Genomic DNA, 24,781 nt, shown 5'->3' on the forward strand with positions numbered 1-24,781 from the left:
TGGAATGCTTTGATTATTTAATTATTTACTTAAACATGTTTAAGTTTGTTAGAATATGCTCATTCTTTGGTAAGTTAGTCATCTAAGATATTAATAAAGTAGGGACTCTGGCTTGAGTCTAAGTGGGGTTTGGGTATGACTAGAGTGAAATTATGGGGTAGGCCCACCACATACCTATGTGTAGGAGCTGTGAGGGATCTTATCTGGGGAAGAAAGAATAGGCCAGTTTTGTTAAAAATACCCAGTGAAAGAAACTTAGTTATCAGTCAGGAAGACATACTCTGAATATAGTCGCTATTGGGTTCATGTTTGAATCCTGCATAACTCAGAAAGGCTGTGAGAAACATAGGAAAAGCTGTTTCAGCGTAAGTTTTGTAAAATATTGAGGCTGCTCCTAGGAGTGCTCTGGAAACCTGTGAACAACGGCAAACAGAAAAAAGAGACTGTCTCTCGCTTTGATCTCTGCATAGATGAAGTCTCTGAGAAAGCTGTACAGTTCTGCTGTAAGCTTTACCAACACACTGGGTTGTGTGCCGAGCCTCCTTTCTCAAGTTGCTTGCTTCCACATTGAAGCCTCATTGTGAACACCATATTGGTAAAGTCTAGGTCACATGTTTAAGCCATAGCTCCAAGGGAGGGTGAGTTTCCTGGCTTCTACCTTGAAGATGCAGGACTCTGAAGCTTAAAACCTTGGCCCAAAAGGAGCTTTTCAGTCAGAAAACCCACAAACGTCCAATACAACATGCATCTCGAAAGTTGAGATTGTATGAGAGTGGGAAGTTTGTATTTTAATATGCAAATAGTGATTTTGAAAATGTTTTAGTCATATTTACATAAAACCTTATTTATTTATTTTTAAAAGATTTTGTTTTTAAGTCATCTCTACACCTAACGTGGGGCTCCAACTTACGATTAAGAGTTGCATGCTGTACTAACTGAACCAGTCAGGTGCCCTTACATATTACTTCAGATTCAGATAATCACTTGGAGTAGGGGTCTTAGATTTATAGTGGGATCCAGATATTTCTGGAGTCATTTAGAAAGTGTTGGTTTAGCCCTAAGGGATGGGAAGCTGGTAAGCAAAAGGACTAAGAACTCTCCCAGGAGAGGAATTCATTCTTGCCATATAGGTTGCCCCTTAGAAAGCAGTATTCTAATGCAACCTGTCTGTGTTATTGAGAAGTATCTCACAGGCTCTTTGGTCTCATGTGTGAGTTCTGTGTGGACCCGGAGAAGCAGGAAATGATTTCACTTAAGTTTCTCTAAGACATCAAGAGACTAAGCAAACATCCAGATGGGTGCATACAGTGAGGAGAGGTATCCCCCAACTTCACAATGTACTGTCACCCTCTGTTGCTGGAGGAGGAGCAGAGGTAGAGTCCAGTAGAGGCTGGAGGAGAAGTGGGGCACAGTGGACCATGTGGGGTGCAGCGGACCATGCAGAGCTTGTGGGGCTATCTAGCAAAACACCCATAGGGAATCCTAGAAATACTTAGGAGAGGGTCTTAGATGAAAAAATCAGTACAATTTGAGTAATTACTTTTTAAGTGAACTGGAACTTGGAGGAAAATCAGGTCATACAGATATTTCAGTTTTAATTTATCAATATATTATTGGGGTTGTTTTTTGGCTAACTAGGACTGTTACCGTATGCATGGAGTCACTGCTTTGACAGAATTCAAGTAAGTGAAAAAGGATTTCATTCTAATTGGTACATTATCATGTATTTAAAACAAACACTTAGATGTTAGTGTATATTAGTGATGGATGCCCATTAGCAAGTGTTAATTGGTTTTATAGAGGGAAGTATAAATCTACCAGACCTTAAGAAAATGTATGATATAAAAAAAACTATTTTTAGTGTTTAAATTGAATTGCTGATATATTGCAATATTTCAAAGGTCCCCGGTGAGAGATTTGCCTATATTCTTGTACTCTACTTTATTGAAAAAAATCCCAGTGTTATAAAACTTGAATATTTTCAGGAAGCAAAAAGCATTTTCAAATATAAGTTGTTCAAGGAACATTAGGTCTCTTATTGCTTGAATCAATGGGAACAAAGCTAAATGGTTTTAGAAAAAGGTTTGAAGCAACCAAAAAGATAATCTTTCTTTTCTTCTGGTAGTCAATTTGAATGATGAACAAGTAGTGAAATGTCTAGTTGCTAAAATTTACTTTATTTACACATTAAATTACAAAATAGAAGGAAGCTCTCTGCCATTTAAATTTTACACTATAAGGTTTATAGTTTTACCAGAGCTGAAAACAAATGAGTATTTTTGCAATAAGATTTTCAATAAGACGAAGGATGAAACAAAATGTTATAGCAATTAAAATCTTATAAAGTATAAAATTAATTTCAAACTGGAACTTTTAGAACTCCATGCTACTGGTAAAAATAATTTTTAAATAGGTAAGTTTGAGAGAAAAATTATATTATTGAAGACAAAAGACTCCAAAATATGAGGATTTTCTGCTGTTTGCTTAGTGTAAAGGAAGCTTTCTCTTTTAATTCCTTTCTCGTCTGTGTTTGATCAAAGTGGTCAGAGTCAAGTGAACAGACCTGTTACATGAGATACACATCTGGGGAGTAAAGGTCAGTAGGAGATGAAGTGAGCTAAAGCAGAGAGGCTTTCTGGACTGAAGCCCAACAGGGCTGATATACGGGCAAAGAAAGCAAGCTGACAGACTCCTTCAATTCAGAGTCAGGAATATAATCTGCTTGATGATGTAGCTGTTTTATAACAGGAGCTTTATTCTGGGACTTCATTGTTTTTTTCCTCATAAGTTATTTTGATTACAAATGCTATCCTGAAGGGGAGCACAAAATATTTTATGAATTTGTTTGGTTTTTAATATGTATTTATAAATATATTAAATTTACTTATGAAATATATATTGTGACATATATAATTTGTAAGTATATATTGACAGCAATATATATATATATATATATATATATATATATATATATTTGATTTTATATTGCTCATAATTTTACCTGGACACCTTGAAAATAGCTGTTTCAAAATTTAATATACAGAAAAGACTCCATTCAATGATTGTGATGACCATTATGGAAAAGTTAGTATTTAGAGATTGCATTAGTACAAGAAATGCTGATTTTCAGGGTAATTTGCTCAGTGTCAGGGAAAGCACACTTTATTGTGAAAGAAGTGAGAAGTCCAAAGCACAGCTTGAATTTTGTCCCAGAGTTCCTCATGGATAACTGGCTGAAGGGACAGTGAATCAGGGCAGATGCCTAGGGCCCGTATTCTCTGGGGTCCTGAATGGCTGGAAGATGGGTGGTATTCAAAAAGCACCCCTCCTTGTTAAAATTACTTACCTCACTTCAGATACCCCATTACCAAGAAAAATGAAAAAAAGTGTTTATCCACCTTTATGACTCCATGTGCTTTGTAACATGACTTCTTCAGTGAGGCATCCTTTGATCATTCAAAATTGACTTTAAAAAAAAAAATTACGTTGTATTAGGAATAAATACCCTCTTCCTTTTCTTCTCTGGTGTTTGGCCCCATTGAGCCTTTTGATATTTAAGAAATGTCTCCTTTGTGATAGAATGTATTACTTGTCAATTCTCTCATTTCTCCCCATACTTGTTATGTTCGTGTGAGTATAATATGCTTTCTAGACCTATTGATGTTGGGCTTTACCATGTCTTGATATGATTACTAGAATATGGGAAGAAATGACTATTGGGATTCCACTCTGAGGAGACATTATATCTTTCTCTTAACTGCTTGGACTCTTTCATCAGCTTTAAGATGAGCATATGCTGGGTAGCTACCTGTCTCACTAAAGGAGTATGTAGAACAGAAATAAACCTGACCTACATCTTAAAGCTGAGCTGCCCAGCCAATCTGTAAACCTGTGAATGAGAAATCAATGAAAGCCTTTTGTTGTAAACTGCCGAAATTCTGGAGATGTTTGTTATGCAACAATGTCACAGCAGAATCTGACTAATACACTTCCAACTTTTCATTTTTCAAACTTTGAAGTCTACAGAAAAATGAAAAAAGAATGGAATAAGTACCTGTATGCTCTTCACTTAAATTCAACAATTGTCAACATTTTGTAATTTTTATCTCTCTCTCTTTATAAGTTCTTTGGGGACCAGTGAAAAGCTAAATACTTTTCACTAGAGCTAAGTACTTTAGCTTTTCACTCTAAGAATAAGGACATTCTTCTGTTTAACTAAATTTGAATTAAGTTATAAGTAAAAAAACAAAACAAAACAAAACCACAAAGAAACCTTTGTGTTAATTTTGTCTTAAAAGAAATGCATAAAAATGACCAAAACAAAGTGATCTAATAGTGTTGCCAAGTCAACTTGGGCTGCCATGACAAAATGTTATAGCCTGCGTGGTTTAAACAACAGAAATGTATTTTCTTAACATTTTGGAGGTTGGCAGACTGAGATTAGGGTGCAGAGCGTGCCAGGGTTCTGGTGAGAGCTCTTCCTGGTTTGCAGACACTGCCTTCTTGCAATGTCTTCCCATGATGGACAGAGATCTCCCTGGTCCCCTCACAAGGGCCCCACCCTTTTGAACTCATCTGAGACTAATTATCTCGCAAAGTTTCCAGATTGGGTTTAGGGCTTCAACATCTGAATTTGGTCGGGGGAGGGCACAATTTAGCTCATGGTAACTGTGTGAAAGGTGATCTAGTATAGAAATACAGGGCATAGAGGGCAATGATAGCCCTTCCATTTTAGTGAGTTGCAACTGTCCAACAACTTCTTGGAAAACATTATTTTCAATTTCTAAAATGTAAGTCAAGATAATGATTTATAAGTGCAGCTATATGTATTTCATCAGCATTACCGAGGGCTTAGGCAATGAGGTGTTTTAAGCTATCTAACTTTAGTGGTACATAAATTCATCTGATGCTAGCATGCCAGAGAGTGTAAGGAGTTAGAGGCTGGCATGAATTCTGGATGTGACTCAGCATAATGTGTGATGCCTGCTGAACACTTCCAAATGAATTGATGAAGATTTCTGTGGGCTACACTCCTTTAAACTTCATGCTCAAGGTTGTTTCTTATACTTCGGGAATGAAGTCCTCCAGAAGTGTCCGGAAAGGGGAAGGATAAAAAATCATAGACACGTGGAGTAGAGATGAAAGACAGTATAAAGCAGACTTGTGAGCTGTGTTTTGGTAGCAGTCAGACCTGGGTTTGAATCCTGGGTCTACCTGTCCCTGGTTGGGTAAATTTCATCACATTTCTGTGCTCAGTTTTCTTATCTATAAAATGCAGATAATAGTACCTACCTTTCAATGTTTCATTTGGAAAGTCTTCACCAAATACAATTACTAATATATTAACATTTATGGCTTTCTCTGCTCTGTAATCTTCTAAGCACAATGGACATGGGTTTTTGCTCATTTAGCTTCTCTTTCCTCACATGTTGTCTAAGGAGAAAGGCTTTTCTGGCAGATTTGATAGTGACAAAGGGAAAATAAAACAGAACTGTTGGGGCCACAGGCCAATCTCCCTCCAGCAGGAAGCAGCAGGCATTAGGGACCCAGAGCTCATCAGGGCACATGCTGGGAGGGAGCCATGGTGGAAACAAACGTGGATGGAAGGGACAGTCACAGGGGTGGAATGTGGAGGTGAAAGATAACTCTTTTGGGGGTGTGCTTGGGTGGGAAGCACTGTGTCCATGGGCTCTCATATGTTTTTTTTAGACCTAACTTTGGACTGGGATCCAGATATAATCGCAACCAACCCACTTCTGGTCCTGGATGGTGGGAGTTCCAATTCAATAGGAAATATGTGTAAAGCTCCTAAGGCAGTGCCTTGCACCTGGAAGCGGTTTGCAGGTGAGCATGTTAGTACATTTTTAGAGATAGATAGCACCAGAGCAGAGTGGTCTAGGAGTTCTCCCACTTTCTGGTGCAAACTTCCTAAAGTATTTAAGGTATTGCTCCTGGCTCCTACATCCATGAGTTCTGGCTCAGAAGGTCTGAGATGGGACCAAGAAAGCTGCCGCCTTCTTTCCTCATATGTATTTCTTTCTCTATTTTTAATAAGCACTCCATGATTCAGGTGGTCTAGGGACTAGAACTTGAGTCTAGACTCAGATGCCATCATTTGGTAGTTCCTGTTCCTGGAAGCTGTTCTAGCTACTCTCTTTTATATGCACAATAAAGTATGGGCAAGGATATTCACTGCAACATTTTGCAGAGGATAAATATTAGAAAAAGTCTAACCTCCACTTGATGAGTAACAAATAAATGTAGAATGTAGTCATATAATGGAATATTATGCAACAATTAACGAGACTAAGGGAGAGCTGTAAGTCCCACTACGGAAAAATCTCTAAGATATAACGTTTAGTAAAAACAAATTACAAAACAAGATGTGCAATGTGGAGTCATTTATTAAACATAAAGAGAACAACACTGTATTTTCTAAATAGCTATATGTATGTAGACATATATAAATGCTTGAAGGTTTGGAAGGAGTCATATGCAATAACTATGCTCATCTTGGGGCAGCAGAAGCAGGAGACAACAACTGGGGGGGATTGTTCTCTCTACTGTTTTATGTGCTTACAGAAAAAAATACACTAATATATTACTTGGGTCATTAAGAATCTATGAAAAAAGACCTAACCCAATTCCTCAATTTTATAGATGAGGAAACTAATATTTGCTTGCCAAGGATCTCAGATAGTATGATAAACTCAAAGATGGACTTCATTAAACTTGATTGCATGTTCCAGAGCATGAACTTTCTTCATCAAGCCCAGTTGAAGTTTTCAGGTTTTTGTTTTCCATTTTATTTTATTTTATTTTATTTTATTTTATTTTATTTTATTTTATTTTATTTTATTTTATTTCTTTTCAGTGTTCCAGCATCCATTGTGTTTATGCACCACACCCAGTGCTCATGATACCCACCACTAGGCTCACTGAGGATGCGGTAGCCCCAGACATGTATGTATCCTCAGCACTGGAGGCAGTGGCTGCTAAAGAAAAGGCAGCTAGAGCTTGGCTGGGATACTTTAGGTGGAGGCTTGATTAAATGTGCACTTTTGGGGTCCATCAGTGATCAGGACCCCAGAAACACTAAAATGAGGAGGAAGCAGATAGCTTTCATGATGCCCAGTAATTTACAAGGAGAGCTAGAACCACGTGGGCTGCTCTACTTGTACGTTTGTCCGTAGCATTTTCTCCAAGCCAACAAGTTACAGGGAAAGCCAGATGATAATTAGAAACCCACTTTGTATGTTACCCTAAGCAATCACTGTGTCGAATTATTCGAAGTCTTATGACAGCATATCCCCCCTGAGGGCAGAATCAGGAAGCGCTTGGTAAGTGTGGAATCAGAATGAGAGGATTTACATTAATCAAATATTTCATGGCTTCTGCTTAAGCTAATCAGCTGCATCCAGTTCATAATGGGGATCAACTTACTAATGGGACTGTGATACTTAAATCCCATTGGCTTAGGCTCCTTGGGAATGTCTGGATGGGTTCTAATTCTTTTTGTGCCTCACAGACTCCATTTTCTATGTTTTGATGATGGAGCAGTCCTCGCCTATAGGTCTAGTCTTAGATATGTTAATGTACTTAATCATAGTACAGCAAGGTACTCAATCATTTTGCTTGTCTGGGACTTAATTTGGTTTTCTTCGGATCTGAGTTCTGATCCATTTTGGGTCACTCTGATGGTCTGAAGCTTGTTGCCATCTCAGCCTCTCTCTCTTTGGGGTGGTCTTGCCCATTCTCTGGTTTCCTCCATCTCCATGGTTCTTTTTCATTCAGACTGCAGCAGTTTCAGTGCCAGCTTGTCAGAAAGGTCTTCCCTGAGCATCCAGTTTAAAGAAGTAGTTGGTCACTCTCCATTACTTCATTTTATTTTAGTTTGTACATAATGCTTACTAGCTTATTAGTCCCTGATATTTACTATTTGCATATTTTTGCTTTAAATGCCTCTCCCATTAGTATATAAACTCCATGAGAGTAGGAACCCTGTTGGTCTTTCTCTTGCTCTGTGAGCAGATGCTTGTCAGGCTCCCGTGAATGCTGGCTTGCTTGCATGCTTGCTTGCTGAATGAGTGATCTATCAAGAGGCCAATAGTGCTTTTGTAATTTATGAATTCTTGGGGACCTCTTGTTATAGTCCTGAACAAGATGGCAAGGATACTTTCCTAGATATTCCTGGACCTGGCCAGGAATCTACAAGTCCTGGTCAATTGTCAATGGCTGGCAGGTCCATGCAATAAAAGGCAGCGGTGGGGGGGGGGTGCGGGGGATGGTGGGGTGTGTGTGTTCAGAAATGTCATGCAAGTGGTTGTTCTCCTGCACTGAGGGCTCACTCAGCAATGGAAGCAGAGGCTTCCGAATACCCAAATGCTGCCCGAATAACAGATTCAAGGGGAGATCCTTGAGAAAAATATATTTACTAAACAGGAGAATTGTTGGACATTACGATGTCACGACCTTAAAGTATTAGGGTGAAAGATAATCTCTCAAGACAAGGTCAGGCCAGTGAAGAGCTAAGACTTCAGTATTCCCAAGGCATTTGCCTTTCATCGGATTTCAGAGCCTTTCTTCAGAGTCAGAAAAAGTCACCACTCCCCTCACCAAGGGCACTCACCTCTCATTGGGTAGGGGCAAATCTTGAAAGAAATAAAACAGACCCCTGTCTAATGATAAATGAGATTGAATTTTCCAATGTGCCTTCTAGGAGAGGGATTACTGATAAGGAAACATCCATAAGGTAGGTGATGATTATAAACATTGATTTATTTTATCTTCCATCAGGCCTTTTGCAATAATATCCTAGGCTTAAAAAAGTCCTGTTGATATAATTTGCCCCAAGGAAATAAGAATATGAATAGAAATGATCAAAGCATGCAAATGATAGAAGGCAGTCTTTCCTCTATGGTATTAAATCTATTTTTTGTATTGATTTTTGAAATGTGTAGATTGTGGTATGGGGTATAGAATCATTTTTAATTTTGAAGTCACTAAGTTTATGAATATCTGTGAGATAAGCAGAATGAATAAATTCTAAAGGGAGATGGTAATATATTGAGATTACTGGGATAGAACTACGTATTTTTGGTTCCATGCAATATTTAATCCCCTTTCACAGCTGATGTGCAATGAAGGTCTTAAAAATCAGCTTTTGTTTAGGTTATAATATTGTGGTCTATCTTCAGTTGAGATGATGTAGGCAGTCACATGAAAAATATGGTTTCTCTCATAACAATGATCTGGTAAGGAAAAAAGACATTTTGTTTTCTATGTTATGTGTTATGCCTGTGGGTTTTTTTTTTTTTTTTTTTACAGAACAATTATGAATAAAAATACCAATTCAACATGCATTTAGTTTTTGATGATGGAATTAGTGGAACATTACATTTCTAGATCTATTAGTCATTTTATTTTCCCTCCCTTCTCTAAAGCATCTATAATTCATGAATAAAAATTAACTGCTGGCTTAAACTTGACTTGAGTGTTTTCAGGACAGAAACTAATTTTTGTATATCATGTTCTTTCTACCAGCGTTTAGGAAAAATCACTGTTGGATGCAAAATGCTATTTGCACTTTTTGAAAATTCATAAAGAGCTCTATCATTTATTTTCTATTTTGAAGAAGTCAGTTTTTCTGATGACGTATCTACACATACACAAAAAAAGAAGTACTGTGCTTCTGTGGGAATGAAGTCAGACAAGTTCTTAAACAGAGAAATCTTATCTAAAGATCTTTCTGAGAAATAATTTGCTTTCTGAAATTCACATTTTACCCATTCCTCCTCTTATCTTCCTGCTTAAGTTCCATTGGCAGAAATCCAAATTAGTAGTTACATTTTTTAATCTTTAAAAAACAATTAACTAGAGGTACATAAAGTATTACTTAATTAGACCAAAGGTAGGGAAGAAGATATTCAATTCAAACATGACATCCTTGATCTCATTTCCTTTATTGTTGAATCAAGACTAGACACTTGGCCGCTCTTTTTAATTTCTTAGATTTATGAGATATTAAGCAAGAGTCCATATTAGAAAAACTTTACTTTCATTTATGGGATACCTACTATAGTGATATGACATTTACTATAATTTAGTCTTACTGGGTGGTTTATAAGATTTGAAATCTAAGGGCTTTGCATAATTTCCTTCCAAGTGTTTTAATTGACATTCTGCTATAATGAACCCCACAGACCATTACCTGGCTAATTGCTTGAGTTACAGAGCTTATACAATGCCATTCTTTGTCCTTGGTCTTTTGTGGTATTAAATAGCAAGGCTGTCCTGAAAGAGAAAGTGACTGCTGGTTTTGATGCGAAGCATTAATGTCTTGGAAGCTTTTTCGGGGACAGTTTCCCTTCTGTTCTTCTCTGGGCTGATACCAAACCTGATGCTTATCAGAGATACCGTTATTCTGGGATTCTCAGTTCTCCCTGGGAGAGCCCTTGATCTCTAAAGTGTCTTCCGGAGCCACTGCTATAGGTAGAGCTTCCCATGACCTGATTCTGAAGTCCTAGAATAGGCCCCAGAGCAGGTGACAAAATGAAGATAAAATACTATTTAATTATTGAGTGCTTTGATTAGGCAGAATTTGTTGGTTAAAGAGTCTCACTATTTTAGAACTAGTGAAGACTTTATTTCTGGCTCCTCTAGTCCAAACTTACTGTTTTTAATATAGGACACTGATTCGTAGTGGCAAAGCCACTTACTCCTCACACCCACCCTGCCCCCCTAATCCCCCCCACAGTTCCTAGTGACCCAGGCTCAGGGCTCCCTCTCCTGGAGTTAATAGAACCCAGATCCACAATGAAGTCTTGGAGCCTAATGCTAAATTACAGAGTCTGAGAAATCAGGACAATGCTAGGATCAGCAGATTAGCACAACCTGGATAAATACAGTGTGGCCCATACCCTTCCAGGTTTCTGCCTTTTTAAAATGATGGTACAGTGTGCTGATAATGGCCTTTTGAGTGGTGTGGAGCAATAAAGAGTTTTTCAATAATTTTTTTGAGAACTAGAGACAGGGCAGGAACTAACTCCAATACCTATTGGCCTGGATTAATTTCTCTTGTCAACTTCTGATTAAAATTTTTCTATGCTGCCTTCTCTAAGCTTGATTTAAGTTAATGACTCCAAAACTAGTTCAGATTCCAATGGGAGGGATAGGGACTGATATTATTTCGGGATGTAGACCATGTCTGTTGGCAAACTTCTGACTTTCCAAATGTCTGTTTATGAGATAGTCAGAGGACTGGAGTAGGTTCAGAACCCTGGGCTGAAAAAAAGGGGGAAGGATCTTAAATATTGCAGAAATTAAAGACAAGTGGAAGTGGAAGACAAATGGAAAGACAAGTGGAAAAATTAGAAATATTTTTATAATAAAGCACTTCTTTCATGCCATATCTTTAGTAGTTTTCTTTCACATTTGAGTTCCCTACATCTGAGTATGTGAATAGGCCAATAAAAGGAGCAACACACACCTTTCAGCACCAAGGAGCAAGGCTATCAATGGAAGGAAAGTTGCTAGTGATGAAAATTCTGTATCTAGCATGTCACTCAAAAACCACCTTTTCCTTCAAAGACGAACTCCTTTTCTTTGAAACCCTCCAATCTGTTAGATTCTGTATCCTGAAGCTTCCCCAGAACATCCCCCATCAGGGAACCTCTGGCTACTTGTTGATGGACCTGATGGAGCAGGAGAGAGGACCTCCTCCTCTTTTTCCATAGTGATTCCCTACACAGGAATGTCCTACAGCAAGCACTCTGCATGGTCTCCAGAAAGGTAAAGTGGTTTGCTGAGGTTTGCATATACTTATTTAATGGGCATATAAATCATTTGTATCAAGGAAGTAGGAAAGAGTGAAATCTCTGCTTCGTGGATGAAGTTTCTAACATGGAACTCAGTTTGGCTTCATCTGAGATTTTTAGTGACAGGCCATAATACCTTTATTAGCAAAAAAGTATTGTGAGTACATGTCAATTTTAAATTCAGTTTTTCAACAGTAGCTCTGTTAGATTATTAACTGTTATTGGGACCAACTAATAAACAAATAAGTGAAGAAATCAATCATGTTCAGACTCCATTGCTTTTTCCTTTTTTCCAATTAATGGATTTTATTGTTTAGACTAGTTGTAGGTTTACAGAAAAAAGGAGCAGGAAGTACAGCCAACTGGCCTTTCCTCCACGTCGCCCACCTTTCACACTCAGCTCCCCGGCTGTCTTACAATTAGCGGACTCCATCAGCCAAACAATTCTCCAGCCGCACACACAGATATTCACACTGTGCTTTCCCCAACTCCTTCCTCCTTATCTCTACAGCAGGAAAACCACTTTGGCAGACACTCGGAATTCCTGCGAAGGAAAAGAAAAAAAGATGAAATGGAGTTGTAATAGTTTTGTTCTTGGCTTTGCCGAATCCCATCCTTAAAAGGTTTCTTTTAGGTTTTGGAGATGTGCAATGAGGGCTTATTTTTATGTCTCCATTTAATGTATATTTTTAACCTGTCTCCTCACCCATGTTGAGGGAGTTCGCTTTTCCACCTGAATTATGACTTTGCCCTGCCCTGTTTTGATTCCTCCCAGCTCTGCAGAGTGCATGTCGTTTTTCCCCGCCCCATCCTGGGCCACCGGCTTCACTTGCCATTTGGAACATTCTGCTTCCTGTCATACCGCCTTGATTTAAGACAGGGTGGGAGGAAAAGAGGAGTAACTGAGAAAGTGGTGACATGCACTGAGGAAAAAAAAAAGTATGTTTGCTGCTGGACTTCTTCTTCTTCTTCTTCTTTTTTAAGAATTAGATTCTGAGCCAAAGCCAATCCCTTTTATCGAACAGAAAAATGCTGAGAACATTTCTATTTTACTGCACCCTTGTTAAATACAAGAAACACGTAACTTGGTGGGATGTCGTATGATATTCAATGTCTTTAATAAAATCGCAATGGGTTCACTTATTTAGACACTCTGGGAGAACTAGTCTCCCACTGGATTATAGAAATTATGGTGCTTTTGCCGCATCTATCAATACAAAGGGATGAGCAAAGCTTATCAGAGCTGATTACAATCACTCTGGAATTGCCCTTAAACAGTCAAGTGAGAAATAATCTGCGGTTATAAAATTTCTCCTTCTTCCCTTGGATGGCATTACATTTGCGAAGGAATTGAAAATCTGGGCTTTAGAAGGCTCGTCTGAATTCGCTGGAAGAACGGGGCGGAAGGAAAAGAACGGATTGGAAATTCTCTCTAGAGGTGGCCTAGTGTCGAGAGCTCAACACTAGGCACGTTAGGAAAGAAAGGAGGGTAGGATGGATCAGTGGATGGATGTAGCTCTGCAGGAAAGAAGGAGGTCGCGGTGCCAACTGTCCTTCCCCATTTTCCTTTTCCTCCTGTAGTGGGACTTTCGTCCTGAGGGTGACCTGGCAGGAAGTGGGTGTGACGGTAGTGATCCCTTGCAGCTGCTGCCCCTAACTCTCCATTCTGCTTTCCCTTATTTTCTGAAGCGGGAAAGTTACGGGGGAGACCGACATCCCTGTAGAACAAGCGCAGAGTCATCCCTGTGTTTTGACCAGAGCTCAGACGTCTTACAACCCTGTCTCTTTTCCTTCCCTCCCTGAGCGCAGGGAAGCCTCTCAGCCCAACCCAGTTTGTCCCACTCAAGCTGTTCTATCAGCAGCTGGGGCTAAGAACTCCTTTTACTCCTAAAATCCACTCAGAGAAGCTAGGGATTCATTAACTCTGGTCTTAGGGAGACAAAAGTTAATGAGCATCATTTCTAGGCAAACATTTGTGTGTCTAGGTTGCACTGCCTAGTGCAAAATTATCTCTGATTCATTGTGTATTTTGAACTTAAACCTTGATCAATGACTAAACCTCATCTCATATTCCTAAGGGAAAATAATTATTAATCATAGTCATCAAGAATTTTCCCACATGTAGACTCCTACTTTGCTCTCTCATCTTCATTTTCTCGAGGTGATCTATATTAACACCACAATTCTCAGGACCCATCTAGACTCAAACTGTAAAGTTAAGTTCCAAATTAATTAAGTTACAAACTCACTTTTCAGACAGATATTAAATACAATAATGATTATTTTCCAGAGTGGCTTGATCTTTTAATTTATAAAATAATGGCAACAAATGTGTGAGCCTCCCTGTCTCTTACTACCTGGACTACCCTGACTCCCACTGCTTTTACTGCTTCCTGTTTTGTCTCGTCTGCAACCACCCTCCACACAGCAGCCGGGTCTCTCCCCTGCTTGAACATTCAGTGATGTCTTACAGCCTGCGGGGCAAAGCCCAAATCCTTATGGATTATAGCAGCTACTCCATGTGTTCCAGGAAAACCATGCCAGGCGCTCTCTCTCTCTCTCTCTCTCTCTCCCCCCAGACATGCAGAGGCTGGGCCTTCCCGCTCTCTCTGTGACGGAGCACATGGGGCTCCTGCTGCTTGGAAAGCCCTTCTTGCTCCTCCTGTGGTGAACTCCCTCTGATTCGTCAGTGCTCTTTCCTCAGGCCTTCCTATCAGCTTAAGTGCTCCTTCCTCCCATAGGCTTTCTCTAAGAACCTATCTGAAACCATTCTTCTTTGTCACTCTTTATCAAATACCCCTATTTATTTCCTCCATCGTGCTTATTACAGTCTGAAATATTGATTGTTTTTACCGTCTGGTATTTGTCACTGCCGTTAGAATGTAAGCTCTATGACAGCAGATATTTTTTGCTCTAACTCCTGCGTGTAATACGATGTCTGACTCAGAGTAGGTATTTAATAAACTTTTGTTGATGGAAAGAAGGAAAGAATAATGTGAAGCTTGGGTATGGGAAGGAGCACAGCATGGAATATCAGCCATAATGAAATGTGAGAAATTAAAAGTAACTTAAGGTAGGAAAAGAATGCTATATGCATAAAGATCCATCTTAGAATCTTATGTAACTATATAGGGGTCAGAGGGGGAAGATTGCTCTGTATAAAGTCAGAAAAGATCATCATTTTGTCACCTGACAACTGATCCACACATATCCATGTGCCTCAGATTATTTCAAAGTCTTTACATTTATACTTCAATCAGCATTCAAAAATGCATCTGAAAGACAACATTGGTGGGGATTATATATTTGTATGCCCAGAAGATTGTGGGAAGATCTTTTTAAAAAAGACTTCATTTTTTAATTTAAGGTGGGAGGGCAGAGGGAGAGAGAGAATCTCAAGCAGACTCCCCATGAGCATGGAGCCTTATGCAGGGCTCCATCTCATGATCCTGAGATGTGAGGCAAAATCAAGAGGGAGACGCTTAGCCCACTGAGCCTCCCAGGTGGCCCTGTGGGAGGATCTTTTGACAAAACTTTTGGGGATGTAACAGATTAAGAGGTTATGGGTGGCCAGGAGTGGTTGGGGTAAGAGAAAAGAGAATATAGGATTGAATATGAGATAGGCTAAGACAGGCTGAGAGTTTATAATAAAGGAAGTAGAGATAAAGTAAATGGAGAAGAAGAGTAATACAGGATTCAGGATTAAGTAGAGAGTTAAATCTGGATTTAATATAGGTAACTGGGCACTAATGCAGTCATTGAAACGGGGGTGGGGGCTGGTTGGGAGGGGCACAGGGCTGCTACTAGCTGCCAGGTTTGTCTCTAGCTTTCAGAGTATTGGGACTTTGCTATTGATGCCCATGGCAGAAACTGAAGAAAACTGCTGCCAGTGGTCACAGCCACCCACAGAACCAAGACAGGAAATGATGTCGGTGTGTTTTAGTTCTGCTCAAGTCCATGCATTCCAGCTGCAGCCAGCCGAAAATAATGCCTTCTGCTATTTTTTTGTCTTCTTGTGCTATGCAAGTATCTCTCGCTGGCAGAAGCAGAACTGGAACCCTGATGACAGAGATTCTGGGAAAAGTAATTTTTAGGCTTTGAGTCCTTGAGATAGAGAGGAGTACATAAAAGGAGATGGAAAGGGGGCCAAAGGCCACTGACATAATATGAGACTAGGAGATACTTGTCACGGCTTTGAAATACTATTTCTGGCTAGTTAAATTCATGAGTTCTTATCCTCACTAAAAATAATAGCTCACAGTTGCTAAGGGCACTGTGTTAAGACCTATTCATGCATTATCTCATTAAGTTTCACAACCACACAAAATGAAGCTACTATTACCTCCCTTTTGGAACCGAGGAACCAAGACTTAGAGACGTACAGTAACCTGCTCCAAATGAAACAACTAGTAAGTAGAAGAGCTGAACCTTACGGCTGACTGTCTACAAAGCCAGTGGCTTTTAGTTCTTATAGTATAGTACTTGCTAGTCAGTTATTACATTTTTTGGTAATCCATGGCGCTAGCCTCAATATTAAACTTGCCAAGTCATTTTACAAATGTAGACTCTTAAGTCAGTGTAAATACTGAGAAAAGAACTTTACTGAGAAAAAAACTAACAGATCATCAAAGAATGTCCTCTCAAGCATGGGCATTATCTTAATGAGAGACAAAGGCATATCAGTAAAAGAAATGTAATGTTGCCCATATTTCGAGTGAAATTTTATGCTATGAGCAAATTTTTACTTACTGATGAAATATCTACTGTTATCAAATCACATCATAGAATCTCAAGGTTAGAAGGGGCATTCACGGTTGAGCATCTTCACAATTCCTTCTGAGAGCAACTCAACAAGGGCTGGCCCAGCTTCTGTTCAGGAATTGGGAATGGGTGCAACTTCCAGGACTGTGGGGGCTGATGGATGGGAAGGAGGAGCACACGAGAGGTCTGCTGCTGGGTAAAGATAAAATGGTGTGCCTGGAGCCTGCTGAGTCAGTTTGTCTCAATGACAGCAAATATGGTGTTAAGCCAGAGGCTGGAACTGTTGGTATTAGTTAGCTTTTGCTGCCAACCTTGTCAAAACTCTATGGCTTACAAATTACAGTTTGAGTGTCTGTGGTGGATTCAAGATGACCAGAGACTGTTTTGAAACTCCTCCCATTGAGAATGAGAGTCTGTGGCCCTTCCTTTTGAGTCTGGCTGGCCTCTGTGCCTGCTGTGACTAATAGAACTTAACAGTAGTGGTGTTGTGCCCTTCTCAGGTATAGTCTAAATGGATTGACCACTTCCGTGTTCTTGGAATACTCTTTTTGGAAGCTCTAAGGCATGACTGAAGAAACTTGACAATCTTGAGATTGGCATGCTAGAGGGACTAGGTGGTTGAAGAGCCCAGTTTTTGTCCCATTTCTATCAAGGCACTGGACTTGGCAGTGAAGCCTTTCCAGACTAGCCCATGCACTAGCTGAGCATTGCTACGTGATCCTAAGTTGATGTCTTATGGAGCAGAAGAATCACCTAGCCGATCCAGGCCCACAGTCCTGACCCACGAAACTATGAGCTCTGATAAAATGTTTATTTTCAGCCACTTAGTCTGAGATAGTTAGTTGCACAACAATAGATAACTGTTATGTATCTGTGGGATTCGTGAGGACTGTGTTATCTAGATTGACCTCAGTTTGTCTCACCTGGGCTCATAATGTCTTTATGGATCAGATGGGGGCTGTTATCCAGATTGTGCTTGGCTAGGGCAACTTACCTGGAGTGGCTCTGCTCCATATGTCTCTCATCCTTCTCTGTGGCTAGCAAGCTTGGCCATGTACATCCTTCTCATGGAAATGACCAAAAAGTGCAAGAGAGCAAGCAGAAACATATAACGTCTCTTGACACCTAGTCTTGGAAATGGCACCCTGTCACTTCCACCTCATTCTACAGGCTAAAGTCCTATCATAACTGAACTCAAAGTCAAGAGTTTGGAATATAGACCTCGTTTCTTTTGTGGCAGATGATGCAAACTCCATGTATCAAAGAGTGTGAATATGGGGAGGAGTAGAAAATTGGAGAATACAATGCAATTTACTACATTTACTGCATTTTGGTTCAACAGAGATTTACGGGATACATATTATTTGCAAACATTATGCTAGGCATGGAAAACACAGAAAAAGAGAGAGAGAGAGAGAAACCCAACTTCCTGCTCTTGAAATGCTGATAGCCCAGGCAGTCTTCAGGATGAGTAAAAAGGCCTACTGTCTTTGTGTTTACTGGGGACTTCAACCTCCTTTTAAATCTTACTTCTTATCCATCTGTTAAGATTTATGCCTCCATTAAAGTCAGACTTTGCATTTGAGCTATGTTTTATTGTTTTAGTGACTTAAAATTTGGTCTGAAGCCCTTACTTGCTTAACTCACTGTGGAAGTTTCCTTTGGTTAGGTTTTTATGTTTTTGCATAAACATGAAAAAATTCCAATTAAAAAGATATTATATATATGCACCGTCAGCTTGTTATCGACTCTTGCGTTGCTGTTTTTCAAAGGGTTTTATGTTTTTCCTCATCTCTGATTCCTGGGAAGCTTCATCATAGTCTTAAAGTACCAACTATATTATCCTTTAACATCTATATTTAAACTGGGAAGCAGGAAGCCACAATGCAAGGAAAACATGTATGAGGACAATTCACACTCCCAAATAGGGACACCGAGCACCTTCCTTATATTAGTTGCTCTGCTTATTTTTTTCTGTAGCTCTTTGGTTTCCGGTTGGATGTGCTTTGTTTCCCTCTGTAACTTTGTTTGCTCCACAGTGATACATTCCACTGCCTGAACCAGACTTCTAATACCTCTTTTTTCATGTCTCCCATTAAGTTCCTGTTTCTTCTCTGTGGGAAGCCACTTTCTTCAACTGAAGGGACTAGAGCTGAGCTCCATGATGGTTTGACTTACTTCCTTCTGCAGTCTCAATGATCACACATTAATCCCTAGGCAGCATGGCACACTGAAAGTTATGTGGGTTGATTTTAGAGTCAAATGGGCCTAGATTTTAATCCTAGCTCTATTGCTTATTAACACTGTGATCTTGGGCAAGCTACTTAACTTCTCTGTACCTAAGTTTTTAAACTTTCATTTAAATTCCAGTAAGTTAACATCCAGTATATTAGCTTCAGGTGTACAATACAGTGATTCACTTCATGCAACACCCAGTGCTCATCACAAGTGCACTCCTTAATCCCCACCACCTATTTCACCCATCTGCCACCCACCTCCCCTCTGGTAACCAGCAGTTTGTTCTCTATAGTTAAGAATCTCTTTCTTGGTCTCTCTCTCTCTTTTTCCCCCTTTGCTCATTTGTTTTGTTTCTTAAATTTGACATGAGTGAAATCATATGGTATTTGTCTTTCTCTGACTAGCTTAATTTGTTTAGCATAATACTCTTTACCTCCATCCATGTTGTTACAAATGGCAAGATTTCATTCTTTTTTATGAGTGAATAATATTCCATTATGTCTATCATTCATCCATCTATCTATCTATCAATCATCTATCTCACATCTTCTTTACCCATTCATCTATCAGTGGACACTTGGGCTATTTCCATAATATGTCTATTGTGGGTAATACTGCAATAAACATTGAAGTGCATGTATGCTTTTGAATTGGTATTTTTATATCCTTTGGGTAAATACCTAGTAGTGCAGTTGCTGGATCCTAGGGTAGTTCCATTCTTAACTTTTTGAGGAGCCTCCATTCTGTTCTCCAGAGTGTCTGTACCAGTTTGCATTGCCACCAACAGTGCAAGAGTGTTTCCTTTTCTCCACATCCTTGCCAGCACTTGCTGTTTCTTGTGTTGTTAATTTTAGCCATTCTGACAGGTGTGATGTTGTATCTTGTAGTTTTGATTTGCATTTCCTTGATGATGAGTGATATTGAACATCTTTGGTCTGTTGGCTATCTGTATGCTTTCTTTGGAAAAATGTCTATTCTAGTCTTCTGCCCATTTTTAACTAGATTATTTGTTTTTTTTTATGGGTGTGTACTGTATATTTTGTATACTAATGCTTTGTCAAATATGTCATTATGCAAATATCTTCTCCCATTCTGTAGGTTGCCTTTTAGTTTTGTTGATTGTTTCCTTTACCAGGCAGAAGCTTTTTATTTTGATGTAGTCTTAATAGTTTATTTTTGCTTTTGTTTCCCTTGCCTCAAGAGGCATATTAGAAAGAAGTTGCTGTGGCCAGCGTCAAAAAAATTGCTACCTGTGTTCTCCTCTAGGATTTTTATGGTTTCAGGTATGACATTTAGGTCTTTATTCTCTTTGGAGATTTTGAGATTGCTCTAAGAAAGTGGTTCTTTCTTTCTTTCTTTCTTTCTTTCTTTCTTTCTTTCTTTCTTTCTTTTTCTTTTAGAGATGCTTGGCAACCGTGGTTTATATGCTCACTCTTGCAGGGTCCGGGGGAGGAAAGGGGCGTGGGATCTATATTTGGGGAAATGCAGTTTGATCATTTGCCCTTCATACTTCCCTTTCTGCTTTTGTTGTTTTTCATCTTTCCTGGTAGACTGTACACTTCCTGAGGACAGAGACTATGGCTTATGTTTGCTTTCTCAGTGCTTGTGACTTTGTTGATATTCAGTAAATACTGTTTGAGTAGATGAATATGGTAGCAAAGACCACATGAAGGAAAGTTAACTTATTTGGGTTTTTGTAAGATTTTAGAAATGTAGCATCCTATCATTGTCCATTCTCATCTGTTCTGAATTATTCTGTCTCCTTTCTAGCTCTCGCATTGATTCTATGCTTGGATTTATTGTTCTTAAATCTCCTCCTTACAAATGCCACGTGATTTGTGGGAAAGGGTTGAGGCTTTGAAGTTAAACAGACCTGGATTTCAGTTCTGAATTCACAACTTCCTGATTGTGTGATCTTGAGTGAGGCATTTAACCTCTTGGTCCCTGTGTCCTTATCCGTGAAGGTGATCAGTGGTGTGTCTTCTACATGGCAGAGCTGTTTTGAGAACTGATTGGATTGATGAATATAAGGCACCTACTCACAGTACGAACTTTATAAATACTAGATGTTATCACTGTCCTTATTTCCATTCTCTTTATCCTCATACTCCTCCTTTTTCCAACCAGAAAGCATGTATTTCTTTCTTTTTTTTTTTTTAAAGATTTTATTTATTCATTTGACTGACAGAGGTTATAAGTAGGCAGAGAGGCAGGCAGAGAGGGAGGAGGAAGCAGGCTCCCTGCTGAGCAGAGAGAGCCTGATGCAAGGCTCCATCCCAGGACCCTGGGATCATGACCGAAGCCAAAGGCAGAGGCTTTAGCCCACTGAGCCACCCAGGCGCTCCAGAAAGCATGTATTTCTAATCCTGGCCATCTGTTAGCAGGCTCTGGACTGTTGTGAGTTGCTGGGCATCACACCACTAAGAACTTCACAATTTTACTTCATTGGAAACTTTATGTCATATCACTCTGTTTAATAAAAGCCTTAATAAGAATAGTCACTCTTTGCCCCATTAAAATAATACAAGGATAGATGTGACTTTTCAGAAAAACTCCTCAAATTATAAAGCAAAGTACTGGAGAGTTAAATGACATGTGAAGAATCTAAGGACATAGCATATATTCACGTTTATGATTTTTTATTCCCTCTCTCCCTCCATTTATTACAATAGATTCTAAAAAATTGCTCTCACAACAGGACCATTAGCCCTAGTAGATTTAAGGACTCTTTCTCCAGTATTTTTCTCGAAATAATTGAGTTTGCTGGAATACACTACTCAGCTCAATATTTTTCATCTCCTTCTAATACAAATGTATTTGATTCCTATAAATCTGACTGAGGTCAGTCAGGAAATTATACATATTTGTTTTCCACAGGGTGTATAAGCTATTAAGTCATGTTGCATTTATTATAGATCATGTTTGCTAGTTGGCAAGATAATTTGAATGATTGAGAACAATATTTTAGAACATGTAACACTAGGAAAAGTACCAGAAAAGAGAATTGAAACAAAATGTTCCTTATAATGAATACTTTAAGTAAATAAAATATCCTGTTGTGATTCAAGCATATATTTGCATTAAAATACATTAAAATATTGTTCAATATTATCATACTGTTTATTCTTATAGTTCATATATGAACCTATATTTCCTTCTTATATATTTATATCACTTCTTAATTACATTGGGATCTCATGTAATAGGTATATATATTGCCATTATATCTTTTTTTCCAGCCTCAAATATGTGGATGTTTTCTTGGCTTTGTGCCATTTTAATTATTTTGGCGATTGCTGGTATGGACACAGTAGCAAAGACCACACCACATACTAAATTTACGAAGAAATCTGAGGGAAAAGAGATGCTGAAGGGTCTCAAGCCGTCCAGTGGCCCAGCTCCAGAAGAAAAGGAAGTTCCTTTCATGGAAGCTGCTGAACTGACAGAAGCAACCCCAAGCCCTTCAGCCCCAGAGTCTGCCTTCGATGCTGCCACTCTCTTCCCCTTCGAAAACTTCACTCTTGACACGGCTGATATCTTTTTGAACTGCTGTGATTGTTGTTCATTTGTACCAGGGCCAAAAGGAGAACCTGGACAGACTGGAAAGCCAGGTAATTGAACATACCCAAAGCGGTATTTGTTACCTGGGTAACCTTGGAGTTGAGAGGTGGATTGGGGGCAGAATTGCCAGGAGGGTTTCTATGTTGTCCTGCGAATGGTGACAGACCTAGGAGTAACATGGGAACAAATGCAAATGGGTGCTGTGCTGCCCGGAAGCCACATGTGCGGCTATGAATAAAAATAAACATAAAGATTAATACTAAATATTCAGTTCCTCAGTCGTACTAGCCACATTACAAATGCTTAGTAGCCGCATGGGTCAATGACTGCTGTATTGTGCTGGACAGATACCCAAATTTCTTTTTTTTAATTTTATTTTAATTTATTTAGTCAGAGAGAGAGAGAGAGCGAGAGCGAGCACAGGCAGACAGAGTGGCAGGCAGAGTCAGAGGGAGAAGCAGGCTCCCCGTGGAGCAAGGAGCCCGATGTGGGACTCGATCCCAGGACGCCGGGATCATGACCTGAGCCGAAGGCAGCTGCTTAACCAACTGAGCCACCCAGGCGTCCCGATACCCAAATTTCTATCATTGCAGAAAGTTCTATTGGACAGTGCTGGTTAGAGCAGAAACTGGGCTCCCAAACCCAGCACTGCTACGTGGTTCTTCAAATTACATGTTTCCGGTGTAGTCTTTTCATTAATGGCTGATGTAAAAAGGGTAAGTGAAAATTCTGCTGTCTGGTTAGAGTGTGTGCTTGCCTGATGGGTTTCTGGAGTGCTTTTTGTAGTTCAGATTAGAAATGGCATGTCTGTGAGGTGGAGAATAAGGAGCAGGATTCAGTTTGCTCTTCTTTGAAATTCCCAGGCAGCACTGTATCCTTGTCCCACAGTTTTCTCCATTGAAGACCATGGTAACATGTTTCAAAATTCCAGATACCTTTAATATACACATGATGCACATGCTGGATTTTACTGTAATACATTTCAGCTTTTACATGTCTTATAGCAGAGAAATCAGGTAAAACTGAGATCAAAATGTCAATTTCAAATTTGCTATCCCCTGGAAAAAGACCATATAGACATATTTGTTGTGTCTTGCCTGAGGAACGTCAAGTTATAAAATCAGGAATTGTGCATTCTCATTAAGCTTTTCATTCATTTTGTCTTCTAACAGGAACCTTTTGGGAAATGTGATCAATATTCATGCAGAGCTGGAATGAAAAGGGACAGTTGCTGGGCAGTGGTCAGGGCATGGAGATTTCTGGGTTGTGGAAACATTATTGGAAATGCAATGATACTGAGAAAATTACATTTACCCAAATTTCTCTTTAGTATCATCTCTGGCTGGTGAGCTGCACAAGGGGGTGAAGACCTCCAAAGGCATGGTCAAGCAAACACAGCTGGCTGCTGAACTGTCTTCTAAGGCTGTGGTTCTGTCATGTAGGAGCTTTGGTTTTACCCAGTGGTGGGTTAGCTGGGCTGTTCTCAGAGCTCAGCCTCTCCTTTAAATACATAGGACAAATATTTTGGAGATGTGCCAAATACTTTGCCTGCCTGGGGTGCTCATATATTTTAGTCTGACTGGTTCTGCACAGAGTGTTTAGGAGCTCAGAATGTCTTGTCTCTCACGGTCCAGCCTTGGGGAAGCTTCATTACCTCTGTTTCAGTTTTCAAAGTAGTAAAATGGGATAAGAATAAAACCAACTTCATGGGGTCATCAAGAGAGGCTCAGTGCGGTACCTGGGATGGATAAATGCTCAGAAAACTGTGTTTCTTTTTCCAGGTAGTTGTAGTAGGAGTCTTTTCTTATCTTGGGAAATAGTCAGCCCCATAGGGTCTTGCTTCTGAGATTCATAGACATTTGTTCTAGAGTGTTTCAAAAATACCATTTTGTTAAAAAATTAGAAATCTAGCATAAGAGGGACATTAATCAAGCTTGAAAATGAAAATGAGCCAACACAAACACAACTATTTTAATTTTTCTTCATTATCTTTCTTTTCTTGACCACACAAACACACACACACGCACACAAACACACTGCACACATGACATTTACATTATCCACTGTAATGTGGATACTAAATGTGGACTTTAAAAGTCACAAGCCTAATTTTATAGTTTCTGAATGAAAATGCCTTAAAGTGTACAAATGTAACTAATAGTTAGCAAAGGTAAGAGTCTACATGAAATTTTATCTCCAACTTCTCTCATTTAGTAGTTGTAATTATAGTTACCTACTATGTGCCAAGAACCGTTAAACACTTTTTACCATGTCTAATCTTCATACAAGCTGTTAAAAATATTATTACATTTCAATGGATGATTTAATCACATTTCCAAGAGTTTTAGGTAATTTTGGAGGTTATACTGCCTCTAAATGCAGAATGTGGAGTCAGATTTGGTTTG

At 39.3% G+C, this 24,781-nt stretch overlaps 1 protein-coding gene across 1 annotated transcript in view; it reads left to right on the top strand.

Moving 5' to 3' along the window:
* The window catches only part of OTOL1 (otolin 1), a gene marked incomplete at its 3' end in the record, with an annotated part of 70,995 nt that overhangs the window by 39,567 nt on the left and 6,647 nt on the right, over nucleotides 1–24,781 (top strand). Inside the window, exon 2 of the mRNA XM_082696672.1 lies at nucleotides 22,055–22,426. Coding sequence (XP_082552798.1) covers nucleotides 22,063–22,426 — 364 coding nt within the window. The 5' untranslated portion in view covers nucleotides 22,055–22,062. The remainder of the gene's footprint in view (nucleotides 1–22,054; nucleotides 22,427–24,781) is intronic.

This window comes from Mustela nivalis (assembly GCF_964662115.1).
Source record: "Mustela nivalis genome assembly, chromosome: 1".
NCBI classification, from domain to species: domain Eukaryota; kingdom Metazoa; phylum Chordata; class Mammalia; order Carnivora; family Mustelidae; genus Mustela; species Mustela nivalis.